This window comes from Acartia tonsa, chromosome 7 (assembly GCF_053477335.1).
Source record: "Acartia tonsa isolate MP-2025a chromosome 7, ASM5347733v1, whole genome shotgun sequence".
NCBI classification, from domain to species: domain Eukaryota; kingdom Metazoa; phylum Arthropoda; class Copepoda; order Calanoida; family Acartiidae; genus Acartia; species Acartia tonsa.
Window position 1 is genome coordinate 2,572,576 of NC_137266.1, and position 20,937 is coordinate 2,593,512.

The window sequence follows — 20,937 nt, forward strand, 5'->3', positions numbered from 1 at the left end:
GAAATTGAGAACTGATTGGTATACCCTAGTTGACTAATTTACTATGTTTAGCCTATCAATTAATATATACAGTTACATATTAAAACATATATACGTACCTAAGTCCATAGCAACAATCCTGGTGGATCCATCTGCAATATCTTGTCCATCCAATGAAGTGTACAAGGGCATCATGGCTGTACTTCTGGCCAGAGGCAGGAAGGACATGGCATACTGCAACTTTGTACCATCACCCTGATAAATAAATAGATAATAAATACAGTAAGCTGTACCTCAAGTGCTCTACCATATTAATGTATATTTTATGCTTTAATCAACACCAAGAGAGCAAATAATTGGGTATTATGAAAAACTTTTCAATATAACTGCCTGAAATGTTGAAGACAAAATAGTTTTACAAGAGCCACTTTATTACTTAAAAAAAAATTACCTTGACAGAAAGAAAGTTTCTATCCGTAAGGAAGTGTAGGATGGTATATATGGCATTGTGCTCTACACATGGCGGTGGTACTCCCTAAAACATAAGTAGTACAATGAGGTTAGTTATCATTTTGGAAAAAATGAATAAATCAGCTTTCCAGTTAATATCAAAATATGGAAATTTAAACATATTAAAATTATAATCTACACATGTTGTTTGAATTCCCTCTGTATTTAAAAGGGTAGGGATGTGAAGAGAATAACCTAAAACATCATGAGTCCAAATTGATGCATATCTTTAATGGAGAATTTAAATAATTATGCAGTCTAAGTAACAAAATATGCAGTCTAGAAAAGTGAAAAAAATAAACCACCAAACAAGCTACCCAACTATCTAACAAATGAACGTGCTTATAACTACATACCGATATAACAAGCTATGTAATAACTATTAATAATGTATTAATTTAAAATGTACTAACATAACCTAAACACTAACATATTAACAAACAATAATCATAACCTTTTTACTTTGTATATTGTTTTATTTAATGAAATAAATATTCTAAATGTCAAATCTTAAATAACAATGGAGAAAATCATATTTCTCCAATAGCGTTATAGGCTTGGGAAAGAGTGAATTATATAGTATCCTTACTTTGATAAAAATCCTATAACCACTGCATCCAGATTATTTTAATACCATAAAATTATCATAAAATAAGATTAAATAAGAAGATGTGAAAGACGGAAAAGTTTTAGTCTTTTATTCACACAACTGATCAAAAAAGTGTCCACATAAAAATCACAAAAAAGGATATAATATGTATAAATGTATGTCCAGTAAGATTGGAAACCACAGATTTAGTTCAGAACATTAATGTTCAAAGCAGGTTTTAAATTATTTTAAGCAAATTCCCTTAAAAATATTGCTTGAAAAAGAAATAGGTATCTAAAATATAATTTAAAATTGAAGGTTTTATAGGAAGAACATAATGAAAAGTATGAAAGAAAACTTGGACAATATCATTGAAAACTATATAGTTAGATTCATATACTATTCAAGATAGAATAAGTTTTATGGGATATTAAAGATTTATTATAAACAAATGTCTAGTTATCCTATATTATAAATTAAATGTTTTTTTTCTTTTATCTGAAGCTAAAGATCTCAGAAATTGCCGGTCTAAATAAATTGTATATTCAGTGAAGCTTTATTGGTGTCTTAGGGTTTTAGACTATTTTTCTGAACTACCCCACCCTCCAATATAAAGAAGCAAATTACTTTTTGTCTTTACTTTAAATTTTAAACCGATTGAGTTCTCCATTTTAGAGAAGCTTACATAGGTTCCAGGAAGGGTTGAGGTTATTTACTTTTAGATTAAAGTCTTGAGATAGTTTAAGGCTATTATGTTGCCCTTTCCTAGCTATAAGGTAGAGTCTCAACCGATTGCGATTCATAAACTTATCATCCTATTATATAAAGTAGTAAGCGTTTTTTGTCTGTACCGAAGAATCTCGCTAACCGCTGAACCGATATTGTTCTCCTTTACAGTGAAGCTTCTTATAGGTCCTGGGAGGGTTTTAAACTATTTTTGGAGAGGGTGTCTTCACCCCCCTCCCCCCCCCCAAATAATTATTTTTAAAACTCTTTTGAAACTAATATTTAAAAAGGTATGAGGTCGACTTTTCCCCCTCCTACCAGTGCCCTTAGAGGCTTCTAGGGGCGTAGCCGCTAGTAATCTATAAACCAATAAATTTAATTGTCTATCAATTTGTTTATCTTTTTATCTATCTACTACGGATATCTAATCCATGTATCTATCTATCATTATACCTGACAGGCCATATAGTTTCCAGCACATACCCCACTCAGAGCTCCAGACTAAAATAAAAAAATTATCATTATGAATACAAAATTTATTGTATTGCATGGCCGACAAAAATCTATAAATAAAACAAGGATGACAACATCCATAAGTAGCAAAGCTCAAAAATTATGAATGGATATCGGAAAAAAATGCTATAAAGCAGTTTCATACAATAAACATTAATGTTGATAAAATAGGGAAATAAGGAAACCTTAAAAATCACGCAACCTTAAAAACCACGAAAATTTTAAAATCTAGGAATCGATCTAGCATCGCAATTTATAGACAAATCTTAATGAAACTTGATAAAAATATGTAGAATGAGCATATTCAATTCCCGATAATTTCAGCCACAAATTATGAATAGGAATCGAGTAAACCATAGAAAGCCTAAAATTCTAGGAATCGATCTAGCACCCCAACTAATAAAAAATCGTAATAAAACTTAAAGAAAATATGTAGAATGTAAATTTAAACAATCCCTGAAAATTTTAGCCCATTATCTTAAAAAGGAGTTGAGAAAATTACAAAAACATGAAAATCTAGGAATCGATCTAGCACCCCAAACAACAGACAGATAAGGCAAAATAATGTATAGATTAGATGGGCATATGTTATAAGATCCTTCACTAAAAATTTCAGCTGTCTATCTTTTCTAGGAGCAGAAGGCCTGGGCTCACAAAACTGGTTTTAATTTTATAATTTTCATTTTAAAATTCGTAGTAAATTGTCTGCAATAAAATGCTATACATGTTATTTCAGTATAGATAAGAACAGGTTTTAATCCGGTGGATATACTGGAAAATAGATTATTTTCTTATAAAAATATCTTTAAGCTCTTTATAAGAACAAAAAATTACTGAAATAGAAAAAAATACATTCAAAATCAAAATCAAATAAACCATAGACAAACAAGGATGACAGCATTCTTACAAGAGAAGCTCTACAATTACATATTAGATTATCAGAAAAACAAGAGTTTGGTTTTCAAATTACCTTATCATATAATTCACAGATTAGTTCAAAGAAATGTTGCTATGTTTTAAAATATCTAGCATTTACGTCCCTAGAGGCTTCCAGGGAAAAGCGGAAGGCGAAGACGACCCTAAACTTATAATTTTAGATTGGGGTGATTTTTTTTATTTAGGGACTATTTTTCTGGATGAGGTACACCCAGTCAAAATATTTGTAAACCCTCTCTAAATCTTCACTGTAAAGAAGAAACTTATCTGTAATTTGCAAATCTTTTGTTGCAGTTTTACATCCTGTTATTTTTGTGTATAGAATTGAAAGGACGATTTTAACATTAATGAATATAAAAAATCTTCGCTTTAAAAAACTTGAGAGATTGACTTTAAAAGTTTTTATATTTCCTATAAACAGAGAAACTGAATAGAAAAAACTTTGTATCAAACACAAATATCAAAGTCTATGATGTATCTATTTTATCTATCTATCTATATTGAGTTGTTAAAGAAAATTGGTATGGAAATCTATCTATAGTTATATGTTAAGGTCTGTGTATCAAATAAAAAAATCTATTTAACTATCTATCCATCTATATATCCATCAATCTATCTATCTATCTATCCATCTATCTATCCATCTATCTATCCATCTATCTATCTATCCATCTATCTATCCATCTATCTATTCATCTATCTATTCATCTATCTATCCATCTATCAATCCATCTATCTATCCATCTATCTATCCATCTATCTATCCATCTATCTATCCATCTATCTATCCATCTATCTATCCATCTATCTATCCATCTATCTATCCATCTATCTATCCATCTATCTATCCATCTATCTATCCATCTATCTATCCATCTATCTATTCATCTATCTATCCATCTATCTATCCATATATCTATCTAACAACAACAACAATCCATCATTCTATCCATCATTCTATCCATCTATTATTCTATAATTATATCTATCTTTCTATACATCTATCAATCCATGTATATTTTATCCATATATATTTATCCATCATTTAATCAATCTATCAATATATAAAACAATATTTGCAAGACAAACATTAAAGTCTGAAAAGTACAGAAACTTGATTTCTAATTTTAACCTTTTCATACAATTGATATAGAATATACGTGGATATATTGACAGTGGTAAATTGTTGTTAATTTTGCTTGCTAATAAGGAACTAATGTATGGGTCAGTTCTTTCATCTAGTAGGAGGGGAAAGAGGGTTGATGGGGGTTAGAGTTTTTTTAGCCATCTGTGAGCATTAACTAATTACTATCAGGGCATATGCAAATTTGGTGCAACATCCAAGTAATAATACATCGATTAAAAAAGCATTGAAATATATCAAAATTAGATTTTAAAAAGTTGAACAGCACAGAAAAATATTTGAAAAAACTATGATAACTATTTTCTTTTTAATGATTTTACAATAATCTACTGATTAATACTTAATATAAAATTGACGAATAAGCCTAAAAGTTATTTATCGGATCGTGATATAAACAGCTTCCCGCGGATATTAAAATGAGAACCGGTTCTTATCCAGCGAATATTAATCGATTTCGAAGCTGTACTGGAAATTATATATTTCTGGTTTTTTTATCCTCTTATATAAGAAGTAAAATTGAAATGATTGGGTTCTCCTACTTAGATCATGGGATGGTTTTAGACTATTTTCTGACCTCTCTGAAATTAGAGCCCCTAGATGCTAGATTGTAGGATGTCATCCTTGTTTTAAATATTTTAAATAAAAAATGAAAAATAATAGAATATTATCACCAAGTTTAATGCAGATATAATAACCCTAAATAAACCTGCTTCCGCCCATAAAACTTTGTATTAATCTTGCGCCCATAAAAGTTTTTATTAAACATATTTTGTCATCTCAGTTTCCGGGAATATATTCTAAATATTTTGTCCAGAGTGTTCGTTTAATCTAAGCAAGATAATTTTTTTTTTTTAATTGGTTCGGATATTTTAATTTTGATATTTTGAAGACAATGAAGACATTTATGTACCAAATCTACCGACCCTTCTCCCACCCTAACCCTTTGTAAATTAATGGTGGAAAAGTTTGGACACTTCTTGTTTTGTACAGCCAAATCTAGATTTAATTTAAAGTCCCCATAGTTTTAAAAGAGATCAAATAAGAGGATGTGTTAAAATTTGGGGACCTACCAAAGCCTTTTAACACAGGGAAGGATGGGGGAGGGTGTTGGGGCACATTGAAATATAGAGTATGCATGTTCCCGAAGTATTAGTTAACTATTTTAAGTTTTTTTTTTTGGAGTTTGACTAAATGATAATTGGATGATACAAATTGCAGTGTCCAAACTACCCAACCAGTAATTTTAACCAACAAAAAACAGGATTTATATTATTAAACATTAATTTATATATCTGAATTCACAAAATTTGTGCATCGTAATGCTTTTTATGCCTATCTTAATAATAAGAATAAAACGAATCCTCACTTTTTGCAAAAATAATTGTTTTGTGAGCAATGTTGAAACATCTATATTTGCAGATTTAAGAAATATCCAAACAAAACAAAAACAAACGATGCAGTTTCTTTTTTGTTTGTCATGTTATCTTTTATTTGTTTTTGAAAGCGAAGCTTTTTACATCTAAGGTCGGTCGTCTTTCCGTCCCATATAATATGATTCAATAGAAATATTAAAGTCAAGATCTGTAAAACTACCTATCTTACTTTATATTCAACCATCTCTGTGTCATCTATTTATTTTTTTATCATATCTATCTAACAATCTATCCAATCTATTCAAGTATTCAAACATCTATCTTACCACATAATGAGGAAAACATTGTTTAGCCAGATCCAAAGTACTCTTAACATCAGTCTCCTAATAAATAAAATAATTAATAATATACATATTATGTATTACAATAATATGATTAACATAATATTTCAAAAACTACTGAACTGATTGCATTCTTCTTTAGGCTACTTTTTTGTATTTCGGTAAGGTTTTAGACTATTTTTCTTACCATTCATTTCTTTGAATGAAAACCCATTAAATGCTAGAGGCGCAGCAACTAGTCTTTTTGAAAAAAAAACCAGGGTGTCTGTATGTGTGTATCTGTATGTAACAAAGGATCACGCTTACAAAATCTTTTTAATCTTTTAAAACTATCTTAAACTAAAAGTTGATTAGCGGAGCCGCTAGTAAATTGATATAGGGGTAAGATAACTAATCATCTTCTAAACCCTAATACATGGAATTCTGACTTTCTAAATGTCTAGATTAAAACAAAAAATAAATATGTTTTATAGATAAATCTTAATATTATGTACCTTATAACACTCTAACATACAAAATATTATGGTATAAGGTAATAAAATTAAATTAGAAAATATTGATATAGTTGAAAAACTGAAATCATTTAATCTGTATTAAAAGTTGCTATAAAATTATTTTTTTTAAATTCTATAATACAATGTTTAAAAATGTCTGTCTGTCTGTCCGGAGGTTTATAGATATATTTCTGTGGATGACAAAATTTTGAAATAATATAATATTATGATATATAAAGATATTTTTTAAAATTCTATAATACAATGTATGAAAATGTCTGTCTGTCTGTCCGGAGGTTTATAGATATATTTCTGTGGATAGTAAATTTTTTAAAATAATATTAATATTATGCAGATTATATTTTATTATTCGTGGAAAAGATGTCTGTAGTTGTAATCTAGCGGATATTAATGGGTTTCAAAGCCATACTGGTAAATAAATTAAGAAAATGAAAAATAGTTCAACCTCCCAAAACTTAATAAACCTAGATGAGATTGTAAAGTGGATGAAAATATAAAAATATTATGATATTAATAATCTAATATATTCTATTTTTAGTCAAGTATGGTTAAGGAGAAAAATATTATATATTTGACTTTAATTTTTTTTGTAAAAGCTTATATATTTAATTTATATTTGGTAGGTCTATCGCAAATGCGTGTTATTAATCAAAAAAAAACATACACGGTTTAAGTTTGATAGTTGCTTCGCCCCTAGTCAATTAGATAAATAGACAGACAAACAGACAGAATATCAAAACAAACAAAGAGACATACAACCCTACAGACAAATAGGAGGACAAACAGACAGACAAACAAACATTAAACCATAAAGAAAAATAGATTGTCATTGACAAACAGACAGACAAACAAACATAAAACCTTATAGAAAAATAGATTGCCATTGACAAACAGACATACACATAGATAGAACAATGGACATAAAAAAAACAAACCAAAATTAAACCTACGTGGATATTAAACTACAAAGTCCTATTATATAGAATTACTATGCACCTCTCCAATCTATCCAATAGACAAATAAAGGCTTTAGAGACTTACGAACTGACAGACACAAAGACAGAAATACAGACAGACACACAGACCAAAATTAAAACAGGACGTCCTATTAATTAGTAGGACCCAAGAGGCATCCACAAGCATTACAGACAGACAAATAGACACACACAAAGAGAGGGTTCCAGGACAAAGACAGGCATTTAAACTGAATTTCTATTATGTAGGAGGGCTATGAATCGGCATAAAATAGTAGTACAGAGACTGACAGACAGACAAACAGAACAAATCAAAGCTTACCTGAATCGTAAAACAGGAAGTCCTATTATGAAGCACTGCTATATAGTAACCATGAGGCATATAAAAGAATCAGAGACAAGCGGAAAAACCAATAATAAACTTACCTGGATCGAAAAATGTTATGTAGGAGGGCTATTTTACACCCCAAGTCGTTTACAAAAGCATGACAATCAGACAAACAGACAAACATAAAGACATACAAAAAAAATGAAAGCTTACCTGAATCGTAAAACAGGAAGTCCTATTATGTAGGAGAGCTATGTAACCACCCAGCGACCATCCTGGACAACACTCAGCAGGACCCTGAAACATTTTAGAGGATTTTTAACTTTTAATTTCGAAGATTTTTTATCTAGGAAAAATATTAAGAATCTTTCATGCATATTTTAAGGACGCAACGCGCATTCTTAAAGCTTTGGTTCCCTTTCTATGTTTGTTGTTTCAATTACAGTGTAGTCTCGATAATTTAAATATTGTCTGTAAAATGTATTTTTAATGGCATTAATAAATAAAAGGATATAGGGAGAAAAAAACTAGTGTTAATTACCGTTATTTAGTAGTTTGTTATTCTAAAAATGTTAATTATATATTTAAATGTACTCTCACTTTAGAATAATTGTTATTGCTTTATCTTATACTAGCGTTTCGCCCCTAGCCTCTAGGGGCTTTGCCCCAAGAGGTAATTAAAGAAAAAGAAAAATAATTACCTCTGGAGATGTTCCACAAATTTTAAATAATAAAAAAAAATGAGGGGGGATTTTTTTCATTTTTTGGGGGGTTGGGGGTGTCCCACCCCCCAAGGAAATAGCCTAAAACCACCACAGGACCAGTAGGTATATTCCCTGAAGAGTAGAATCCGATCGGTTCAGTGGTTACCGAGATCTTAAGGGACGGACAGACGGACAGACAGACAGACGAACAGACAGACAGACGGACAGACATCATTCTACTTTGTATTATAGATAATTTTAACTTTAAAAGAAATCTTTTCTTTTTTGGTGAAGTTTAAATAAAACTTTATGCTAAAATTATTCAGTACTATGCGGTAAAAGAAATACAATAAGTACACTATACTTTACATTATATCAGGGGTCATAGGGGATAAGACAATGGCCAGTAAATTTATGTACATCCCTAATGATAACTAACAAAATACCCCTTCTATATATTACAATTAAGGGTTTAAACGTTTGGTCACTCAATCCAACAAATTAATTCAATAAAAAATTGAGAAAATGTTATTAAAAAACTTTGGGGACTAGTGCAATAAACAGCCCAATGTCCCCTCCCTCCCTGCTGTAAATGTTATAAATAAAATCTCTAGTTCTTGTATAAAAGATAATATGAATTCATTGCTTTAATTCCAAACCATTGACCAACACTAGATAATATTTTTGAGGTTTAAGTAAAAGAAAACGAAATTTTTTATATTTACAGAACCATGCAAGAAAAAAGGGGACATTGGACTGTAAATTATGCTGGTCCCCAATGTTTGAGGAATTTCATTAAATCTTGAATCGAGTTGTTAAACCCTTTTATTTTACAATTAGTGGTTTAAATAAATTGATTGTCAATTGTCTTATCCCTTTAATATAATGAACGATACATTGATGTACATTGTCAATGATGATAAACAAAACTACCACTTTTGTAGATCAAAATTATTCATGGAACTGTTCGAATATTGCTACTTTATACCAGTCAATTGATATTTAACAAATGTCCTAAAGTTTTTTAAGTCAACGAATTGGAAAACCTGTGTATTGAATTTTGTGTACCAGTATACTTTAGAGTCCAATGACCCCTCCCTCCCTTATTAATAAGTATCCATTATAGTGCATAAAATAATTGATAGTATAGGGAAGTATTGTTTTACTTCTATTTTACACAGTGCAGTTAGGTTACTACATGTGGTATATGGTTCATGTAGATAGAAATAAGAATCATATAAATCAGTAAGCTTCAATGTAAAAGAAAACCATACCGGTACAGTGGTTAGCGTGAAAAGCACATAAACATCCTGTTACTTTTAAGTAAGAGTAGTTATTATCAGTTCCTACTCAAGCAAATAATATATAAAAATAAATAGAAAATGGGGGAGAGGGTAAGTTTTTAAGTTTGTTTTTGATTTTTAGGTCAAGTGTAGTTATATAAAGTTAAGGGTATGCCCGCAAGGTTAGGGCACTACAGGTATAGACCTCTCAAGATTTAAGGCCCTCCAAAGTGTTTGAGCAAAACAAAACAATCTCATTATTTTTAATTTAAGCATGTTTTAAATGGACGTACGGACTTTCTAGTAATGATTTAAGAGTTGTTGAGCTTTCTAAGTCGTACCTAACCGTTAAAGCAATCATCATACAAAGTTTGAAATTGATAGGACATTTTTAACCAGTTTAAATAAATGCCGTCAAGAGCACCAAAAGTCGTACTATTATAAGGATAACATTATGTCATAAAAATACAATTAAATATAACAATCTTGGAATACAAATCTGTACAAAATGGATTTTATAAATCTGGGTAAAACCATTTAGTGTGTAAGGTTTTACTTTGGGATAGAGATGTATACTCATAAAAACTGTATTATTTTTTTCTGATTAAAATTTACTATTATTTTGTATGCTTATGTTGAAATACATATCTATCTATCTATCTAATAGTGGGGCTAGATTGAGTTAAATAAAAAAGGGTTATTTTCGTTAGCACCTTTTATAATTGTTTAATTAAAATAAGAAGAAATACAAAACATGTCTCTATAATTGTTTTTAACTTACGGAAAAAAGGAAGCATACCTTTTAAGAGTTTTCACTAAAAAGCGAATCCAACCATAATATACATATTATTTAAAACTATGTTGTTAAATGCTTTGTTAAATTCAAAGTGTTTATAAATTAGAACAATGATGACAAAACCCATAAAAGCGAAGTTCTACAATCAGATGGTAGGACAAACGAACATTAACAATTAATTGTAAGTATCATAACTTAATAAGCAGAATATTAAATTACAAGTCTACACAAAATTGTAAATAAGTTGCAAAAGATACAGGATTTAGTTCAAGGACATACTTATACATCAATAGGACTTATTTTACGCTTTCTAAATTGGACCTGTTTGTTACAGGAATCATCATACAAATATAATGTACTAACCTTAGTTTCACAAAGTTCGCTAAACTCCTTCTGATTCTTGAAATACAAAGCTTCTAATCTAAAAACAAGAATAGCAATTTATAAAAAAATGAAAAATTCTGATTAAAAATAAAATTAGTAGAAAATCGTCTGTAATTCTATGCGGTCATTTTAGTATATCTAAGAACCGGTTCTAATCCAGTGGATAATAATCGGTTTCCAAGCAATACTGGAGTAGAGTATTAAAATATTACTTCGACAGATCAATAATTTAAAAAAAAGGCATAGTTCATGCTAATTTTAGGTTAGGTTTTGGAAACAGCCCCGCGGTATGCTATGAATTTGTAAATTATGTTGGACACCCAAGGTGGGGTTGATACACCCTCCTCCGATTTCACCCCTCTTGTTGTCGGTATTACAACCCTCTAAATATCATTCCTTCCCCTTACACTTCTGTTTAAATGCTTACACCACTATTCGACTCTGTGATGATAACTAATCAAATATGATAATAAGGATAGCTAAAGGTCGAGGGGAGATTAATACCAAGGATCTAAAGGAATAAGATAATGAACGATGAATTTATGTACATCCCTAATGATGATACATGAAATTGCCCCTTCTATAGATTACAATTTAAGGTTAAAACGTTTAAACACTCGACCTAAAGAACCATCTAATCAAAATTCGTTAACAGTCCCCAAAGATGTTAAGCAAACGAACAAGAAAACACTATCATAAAACTTTGGGGACTTCCTCCTTTACCATCAATATTAAAAAAGTAAAGTATCAGCTTATATTAACTTAATATTTTAATGTTACACTCCTATGACCTATCGTCTTAAGAATCGCCTAACCACTAATTATATTTTAGCATATGTATAGTACTGTATAATTATGAATAATAGATAGAACATAATGTACATAATACATTAGATTTATTACTACTTAGATCTTACACCAGATTAGCATGTACTCTATGTAAGTGAAACTTGTAGCTGGCTAAAATAACGATCCCCCACCCTATTTACCACATCCCCTCCTTTCCTAATGGATAAACGAACTGACTATTAAATTATGGCTTTGTTAGCAACCTAAATTGACGACAATTTTTCCCCTGTCATAATATCCACGTATATTCTATATCCATTCATAATACATAGTGGGAATTTATGATTGAGATATATTGATGTAAATATAGATATAAAAAAAGTATAAAGTAGAGCGGCTTTTGTCAAATATACAAGATCTCGGTAACTGCCACAGCTGTTGGTATCTTCTTAGCATGATATATATGATTATCCGATGGTTTTAAGCTATTTATTTGTGAATGGGACACAATCCCCTTAAAATGTTACCACCTCAAAAAATACTTCCCTCTTTTACAAAAAAGAAGAGTATAGAAAATAAGGAAAAAAATAGAATGGGAAGGGGTTAAAAAACTTTTTGTACCCACCCTCTATTCGGTCTTTGAATATCAGCAAATATAGCGTCGAAAATATTGATGCAAAAAGCAGAAAGCAATTTGCTAGCAGACGAAAAAGGGTCTCAACCATTTGGGTCAGATAGTTGTATGGATTATACATCTATATATTTATTAAGAAAGGTATATAAAAAATACGTACCTACACATAGACTGAATGGACCTTAAGGTGAACAGACTTTCTCCTCGAGTACTCTCATACACCACATGGACATAATCTCCAACTAGAATAGATAGATAGATTGATATATAGATGGTTAGATAGATAGATAGATATTATTTCTCCTTGAGTACTCTCATACACTACATGGATATAACCTCCAACTACGATAGATATAGATAAATAGATTTTTAAATAAACTGAGGTATAGATGGAGATATAGAAGGATGGACAAATTGACTGACGAATAAATAGATTGATGATTTGATTGATAGTTGGAAATATGGGTAAATAGATGTTTGAATAGATTGATGGACATATGTATGAATAAGCAGATCGATAAATAGATACACGGAATAATGACAACATGATTAATAATATATCAACTTGGCTTGATATATATATAGACAAATGAATAGGTGGATAGATGGATGAATAAATAGGCTAATAAATACACGCATAGATATATGGCATATAGATAAATAGATGGTTGGGTAGATGGCTGAATAGATTGATAAAGAAAGTGTAAAAAAACACATAAAAAATGGATATAAGAATGAATAGTAGATAAACAGATAAACAGATAAGTAGACGGAAAAATGGATAAATAAATAGATGGATAGATTAGCATACAAACCTGGATCCCCGCACAACCATGCATTCTTATTTTGGAGTAGGTACGATCTTTTCTCTCTGTCGTGGAATGGAGTTTTCAGGGCAGCTAACTCGGGGTCTAAAAAAAGAGAAGTTTATTTATTGCATTTTATGATAACAGCTTTCCGCGGATAGAAGAATAAAAAAAGTATTATATTAATTACAGTTTTGTTGGTCCCAAGGGTCCTTGGGAAAGTTTAGCAAAACTGGTTTTAACTTTATTTGGAAATGTTTTGTTATACGATACGCTACATGATTTTTTTCATTTTCTCAGAACTGAAAATCTAGCGGTTATTAATCGGTCTCAAAAGACATACATCTATCTATTTATATCCTATTATATAAAGTAGTAAAGGTTTTGGTCTGAAGCTTAATATCTCAATAACTACAAAACTGATTGAGATCTCCTTTTTGGGTAATCTTCATATAGACAATGTGATGGTTTTAGGCTATTTCTTTGTCAGATTTAAGTCTTGGGATAGTTTTGAACTATTACTACAGCTCTTTCAAATACAGAGCCCCTAGATGCTAGAGGCTTAGATGCTAGTATAAAACAAAGTGAAAGAACAATGTGTACATCATTTTTTTCATCATCCTATCCTTTATTTTTTATGGGAACTTATTTTGTAATGGTTTTTAGCTATTTTCTTACACAATGTTCCTTAGGAAAACTTTAGCTATAGAGTAGCAGTGCTAATAATACAATAGTGTCGTATGACAATCAGAGGAGTGGGTACTAATAGGATATCAAGGGACTACCAATATCAAAGTAAATAAATAACAAAACAAAAGTTGTTTAAAGGGACTTTCTGGTAACAATTTTATGTTGCTACGCTTAATAAATCTGATACAGGAATAATCATGCAAAGTTTAAATAAGATAAGGAAATTCTAACATGTATAAACTAATAAAAAGAGCAATCCGTTACGGACGAACTGACAGAACGGTCCAATTATAGAAAAGCTTTGCTTTAAAAAAGTGTCGTAAAACAATCACAAGAGTGGGTACAAATAAGATATCAAGGGACTACCAATATCAAAGTAAATAAATAACAAAACAAAAATTGTTTAAAAATAGTTAAAAATTAGCATTTTCAAAGGGACATACGGACTTTCTAGTAATAATTATAGAGACGTTCAGGCAAAGTTTAAATAAAATAAGGCAATTCTAACATGTATAAACTAATGGGTACAAATAAGATATCATGGGACTGGCAGTATCAAAATAAATAAACAGCAAACCTTAAGATGTTACATATTTCATATTTATCATGCAAAGCAAAGCTTTTCTACATTTTAGTACATTCAGTCTGAATGTCTGCTCTTCTGGTAAAGGATTACTCATATCGTTAAATTTGACACTTTGCATTGTAATTCTTGTAACACTTTAGTAGAATTTTGAACATAGTTAGCATAGCAACTCAATAATCAAATTATTAGAAAGTCTGTAAGTCTATTTTAAACACGACTATTTTCTTATTTTGTCTCTAAACGACCCGACAATAAAAAACTTAAAGGTTCTTTTTTTAAAATATAGTTTAAGTATTTGTCTTTTCATTTCATTATGACAACAAAATATTACAGACAACATTATCATTTTATTGAAAAAGATTTTAATTCTAATTAATTTGGAAAACATAATCGGAACTTGCATTTCATGATAGCATTTGACCTAAGGTCTCAGCGTAATTGGTAAGTAGAGGGAATGCCTTGGCCCTTAAACAGGCGCATGACATTGCCATGCACAGTTAGGACAAAGATCTCTTTACACCTCAATTTTTAGTAGCGGAGTATGTTTCAAGGTGCATGGAAAGTTCTAGAACCCGAAGCGATACCAAAGCCCTCCAGATGTTATTATCATGATAGCTATCAGAAAAATAGAAAGGTTACTCAACAGTTGAAATTAGTCAAGTACTTACATATATAACCTTTTGTCTGAATTGTAACTACCTCAAAAAATACATATATAGAAAAAGTGTTTTATCTTTTCCACAAATTTACATTGCAACTGTACTACAAACAAAATTTTTGAGGGAGAAAATGTATTTTTTTTATGGTTACTTTAGGTTAAGTAAAGTTTAGAATAGTTCCAGCTATTTGTCTGTTAGTCTATGAAAAATAAGTGGCAATAACATAGGTATATATGGACAACAAATCTGTAATTATGGCCAGATAGTATTTGCGTCGTATTAGGTGATTCTCAAGACGATTATGGTTTTACTAGCTATTATAAAGTGTCTTTTATAGATTTGTAAAAACATAACTTTTTATTAAACGTTCCTGCTCTTATTGCATTGCCTTTTTTCTAATTTATAACACTAAACGGAATTGATAGAACACTAGATTGTAACTACCTAAATATATATTCTCTATGGGCAAAAATTCTTGCAAAATAATTTAGATGAAAGCTTTTTATTTTTTTTTATTATTTCTATTAGTTTATTTCCTCTTTTTAGTTGTGTAGGTACTTTAATTTATTTGTCTGTCCGTCTGTCAGTCCATCGGTCTAGGTATTAGTTAAATTGTTATTTTCTTGACTGGTTATTAAGATAGACAGCAAAAGTTTTTTGGTAAATTAGCATTCAGTGTATGATTTGCTCCATCCAACGGTCTGTCAATAATGCTTCGAAACACATAAATACATATATCTTTTACAAAGTTTCGAAAATGGACAAAGTGACTTAAAAATCAGCCATGTGACATCATTAAAATGAGAGATAATCCATTTTCTTTCTTTCTCATTTCTCCTCTCATCTCCCTCATTTTTATGACGTCACATGGCTGATTTTTAATTACTTTGTCCTTCTACCAAAGTTTCTCAATACTGGTATCATCATGGCGGGAGGGAACATTGGATTGCATATAATACTTTAAGATCAAACCTTTAGCATACAAGATTTATTATTCAGTTTTTATTTTAGAACTTAATAAATAAATTAATGAATATCCCAAATGAAAATAAACAAAATTTCCTCTTTTTGTTGTTTAGAACCATTGGCTAAATGTTTGCCATTTCTAGTTAGGCACTAACCAATCAAAATTTAATAAAAGTATCCAAAGTTATTTATTTTTGTATCATTTAATACCTATATTTGCAACAACTTTGGTTTTATAGAATCTTTCAACTTTTAACATTTAAAGATCCATGTTAGATCTATATCTATAATACAAAGTAGCTTGATGTCTGTCCGTACCTTAAGATCTTGGTAAACACTGAACCGATTGGATTCTACTCTTTAGGGAATATACATACTGGTCCTGTGGTGATTTTTGGCTATTTTCTGGGGGAGATGGGACACACCCAACCACCCCAAAAATGGAAAAAATTCCAAATAATTTTTTTTTAACTCTTTATTAATTTAAGTCGGGCCCCTTGCCGCACCTTAATCGCCCCCCCCCTTATTATCTCAGTTCCTATTAGAGCTAGAGGGCTAATTTTTTTTGTGCAAGTCCCCTGTTTGATAATGAATTTCCGACCTTTTATAAGTCTAAGTCAATTTTCGCTTCCTTCACCCTTTTATTTAACAACCTTTGTTTTTAGGTCTTTTTTTACTTAAAAAATTCAAACGGCTGTAATTTTCTTATTTTTGAAGCTAGAAGAAATTTTTTTTTCCATAAAATGTTTATCTTTATGTAAATTTTACATTAGAAATATCAAAATATAAATTTCAGCGGCCGTAGTTGTACTTGGCAGCTGCCAGCTGCCAGCCACCACAGTCGGCGGTCGGCGGGAAAACGGCGGCGGATCTTCATGAAATTTTAATACGTTATGTAGACATGTAAGAAAAGCTTAAGTTTAAAATTTGAAGTCTCTAAGTCAAAAATTGCGGCCTTTTAAAGATTTCTGGAGACCTGGAAGATCAGGACCTGCAGGATCATACCTGGAACCTGAAAGTGTCTTGAACACCTGTATTTCATATAAGGATGTACTACTACAGGATTTTTTAGTATCTTGGTATGATAAAATGCTTTGTTTTAGTCAAAAAAATATTTTTGCTCTTTACCTGGATGACCCTGCCAGGTTTGCTGGCATCCTGTGCCCGCCAGGATGGAGATATTCAAAAAATTCCAACTCTCAGTTATGTGTCATACCCATACTTAAAAAGTCAAGCAGTTTGGGCTCTTTTTCTTGCACACAAAGAAAATGATATAGAAAAAACCGGATGGGGGGGGGGGCGTTCAACGCCCCCCCCCCCCCCCCCCGACCGTTAAGGGTTAATGATGCAGATGATACCAACTATTTGGTGCTGCACCACATGCACTACATTTCTTGGGGAAAAGCCTCTAGAGGCTAGGGGCGAAGCTGCTAGTAGGAAATAATTGTCTATGGATGAGCTCAAGTTTTCCAAACGATAAGTGTTTAAAACTTATGGCTTATATTCTCTTCATTTATATCTATCTATCTTTTTATCTATCTACTTACCTCTAAACATTTTATAGATATCAATTTCTCTTTTATCTCTATTTCTATTTTTTCGTTTATTTTTCTTTCTTCCCTCATTCTTTTTCCTTCTTTTCTCTTGGCTTGCCCTGAACAAAAATAAATATAAATATGTAGGTATACATAAAACAAGGATGACAACATCCATAAGTATTGAAACAAACATAAACATCATGGTTTGACAAACAGACAAAGTGGGTAATAGAGACAAGTATGTATTGGTCATAAAAAACCGACAGTCAACTTATAAAGTAAGGTATAAAAATGTGTTTTGCAAAGGTAAGGGATATCTTCAACAACAAAAAAATCATAAATCTATGTAAATTAGCAGACGAGAAATCACATTTTCCCCATAGGGTATGAATGAACGGACAGACAAAGAGAATTACAAAAACTACTGTATCATAAATCTTAATCAGAATTTAGAAATTAAAAAGATAATTATTACTTAAATTATTTCTTATATTTCTACAAATTATACTGTATGTACTGTAACTATCAAAGTAGCTTATTTTCAATTTTGATAGTCAAATGGATTTGTAAAATTGTTAAAGTTTTCAAGGAGAGAAAGAATAAGCGAATATACTTTTATCTAATACTCTGTATAAAATTACCAAATTTTTATATTTATCAAAAACACTGTATCAAAGATTAGTCTACAACCATTCCAAGACTTAACTTTCAAATAAAATATCCAAAATGCACCTTTGGGACCTATGTGAAGCTTCACAAATGTGTAGAACACAATCGGTTTAAATATCTACAGACAAAAACCTTACTTCTTTATATAATAGGGCTAGTTGTTTCGCCCCCAACCTCTAGGGTGGAAAGGGGAAGTCATAGCATAAAATCACTGACACTTTTGTAAAAATGCAACTAATTCGAACCAGCAATTTTAGAGACCAAATACAGGATACAATAATTAACTTTCTTTCTTATTCCTAATTCCCTGTAAAGTTATGAAAGAAAAAGCTTGGATGAATTGACAAACTTGTGTGTATATATATATTGAAAAAAAAAGTTTTTTTTTTCTGGCTGGATTTAACAGTAATTCCCCTAAAAATCTCATGTCAAGCAATCCTCCCCCCTTATCTTGAAAAAAATATAAGCACAAAAGTTGGTGGTGAGGTTTTGTTTGTTTAGGGCAGGCCATGTTAAATTGGTAGTCACTAAGGGTTACGCAAGCATAGAAAAAAACTCACTTTATTTACAACCAATTCAATAAATAATGGGAAGGGGAGAGTTCAGTGCTCAATAGAAACTTTGAGGAAAAGAACCTTTATTTCAGGCTGGATTTAACTTAAATCCAAGGCATTCACTAACATATTATATAAATCCTGTAACAGTCTGTCTGTTTGTGTGTAGCAAACAATCTCACAAACTGCTGAACCGAAAAGGTTCTTATTTTAGTGAAGCTCTTTATAAGTCTTATGGGAAGGTTTTAGATGAAGGTATATCCACCCTCCAAAGTAAATATACTCTCCCACTCTCAATTCCTCAATGGATCTTAAAGGCATCAAAAGGCACAGCCGATAGTTTTTACACATAAAACATGAGCCAACAAATGAAAATGGTGTTTAATAGCTAAGGAAAAAGGAAGAGATTGTGCTGTTCCAAAAATTTGAGATTTTGATAATGTGATAAATTTGCAAAATCGAATTAACACCCCATCCAATAAACTATCTTTTTAGTAGTTTTCTAATAAAATCAATATACCATTTTGTCCATCATTGTTAGGGAAGTCTTCTATTTTATCGTTCATTTCTTATCCCTAAGATCTCTGATGTAATTTAATGTTATATATTTATGTACCTTAACTAAAATATTACAGACCCTAGTTATAAATATCTTTGCTGCTAGAAAGTGTATACTTCCTAAATATCTGTTATCCTCTTGGGAATGATTTATACAATCTGTGTATTGATTTTTATACACACTGTCAAATTATTTTCTGGGCTTTTTAGAAATATAGATCGGCTAAATGAATAGGTTTTACTTTGTACCGAGTTGTCCTAGAATCTATTCAAAATGAGAACAAGGTAGAACAAGACCATAACAAGGAAGACAATAGTGCAACAAAGCTGAGCTATGAATTTAGGAACATAAGCCCTATAAAAGTGGGATTTACCCTTTATTACCTTAGATTTCATTGTTTTTCATGAAATTAGATTTACCCTTTATTACCTTAGATTTCATTGTTTTTCATGAAATTAGATATATGGATCACTTTTCTTTTTTAGTGATAAATTGATTCAATCAAATTAGTAATGGAATAATAACTCTCTGGATTTTGGTCCCCTTCCTCAATTTTTTCATATAAAAGTAAAAAACCTGCCTGAATAAAAAAAAACTGTACTGGCATTTGATATATTGAGATCTTGCCATGTAAATATAATAACAGACATATATCATTTCTAGTACTTCATAATATAGATAAATAAAAAAAAACAAAAAATATAAATACATATATATTTTTCAAACAAAACACCAAAAACATCAAAATTAAAATTGACATTTATTAACAGACATTCAGTTTATTAGAAAACTTATTTAAACAGAGTAATTATGTAAGGTAACTTAAATTTTTATATCTTATTTATTCTTTAGTCCCATGAAAGCTTTTTTAGCAAGGGAGAAGCCATCCAAAAACAAATCAGTGAGGCCAACAACAGATATTCCAAACCAGAGTCCAACAGAGCTTCCAAGATCCAATAGAAAATTGGAGAAGTCATAGCTGACAATATCCTCAGTGAAGATTGCAATTTCATCAAACAGAATGGTTGTTACACCGACTCCTATTTTGTCAGATGTTGGAGCAAACCCAGGCCTAACAAGTGATCTTGTTTCTTTGCATGGTTTAGGACATTTTTTCTTTTCATAAAAATTTTTCATTTCAATAATGGGATCTAAGCCCATGACATCTAAAACATCAGACACCATACTAAATATGATTGATGTAGTTTGTTTTCTCCATTTCATATCAGAACATGCATTTTGTGAAGTTAACCAAGGGGGTAAACACAAATAACCCTCCATAGCAAAGTTTTCAAATGCCAAATCAACACACTTTTCAAATTCATATTCAATATAGTCTTTGCAATAGCTGGGATTTAGAGGCTTTGAAAAGGACCTTATCCCAATTTCAAC

At 30.6% G+C, this 20,937-nt stretch overlaps 1 protein-coding gene across 1 annotated transcript in view; it reads right to left on the minus strand.

Annotated features, from left to right (window-relative positions):
• LOC145324087 (protein dispatched homolog 1-like) overlaps nt 1-20,937 on the minus strand; it is a 69,435-nt gene that overhangs the window by 20,852 nt on the left and 27,646 nt on the right. The window contains exons 5-13 of the mRNA XM_080166712.1: nt 17,773-17,879; nt 13,334-13,429; nt 12,679-12,760; nt 11,075-11,132; nt 8,142-8,225; nt 6,097-6,153; nt 2,258-2,305; nt 431-514; nt 99-234 (exon numbers count right to left, since the gene is read on the minus strand). Coding sequence (XP_080022838.1) covers nt 99-234; nt 431-514; nt 2,258-2,305; nt 6,097-6,153; nt 8,142-8,225; nt 11,075-11,132; nt 12,679-12,760; nt 13,334-13,429; nt 17,773-17,879 — 752 coding nt within the window. The remainder of the gene's footprint in view (nt 1-98; nt 235-430; nt 515-2,257; nt 2,306-6,096; nt 6,154-8,141; nt 8,226-11,074; nt 11,133-12,678; nt 12,761-13,333; nt 13,430-17,772; nt 17,880-20,937) is intronic.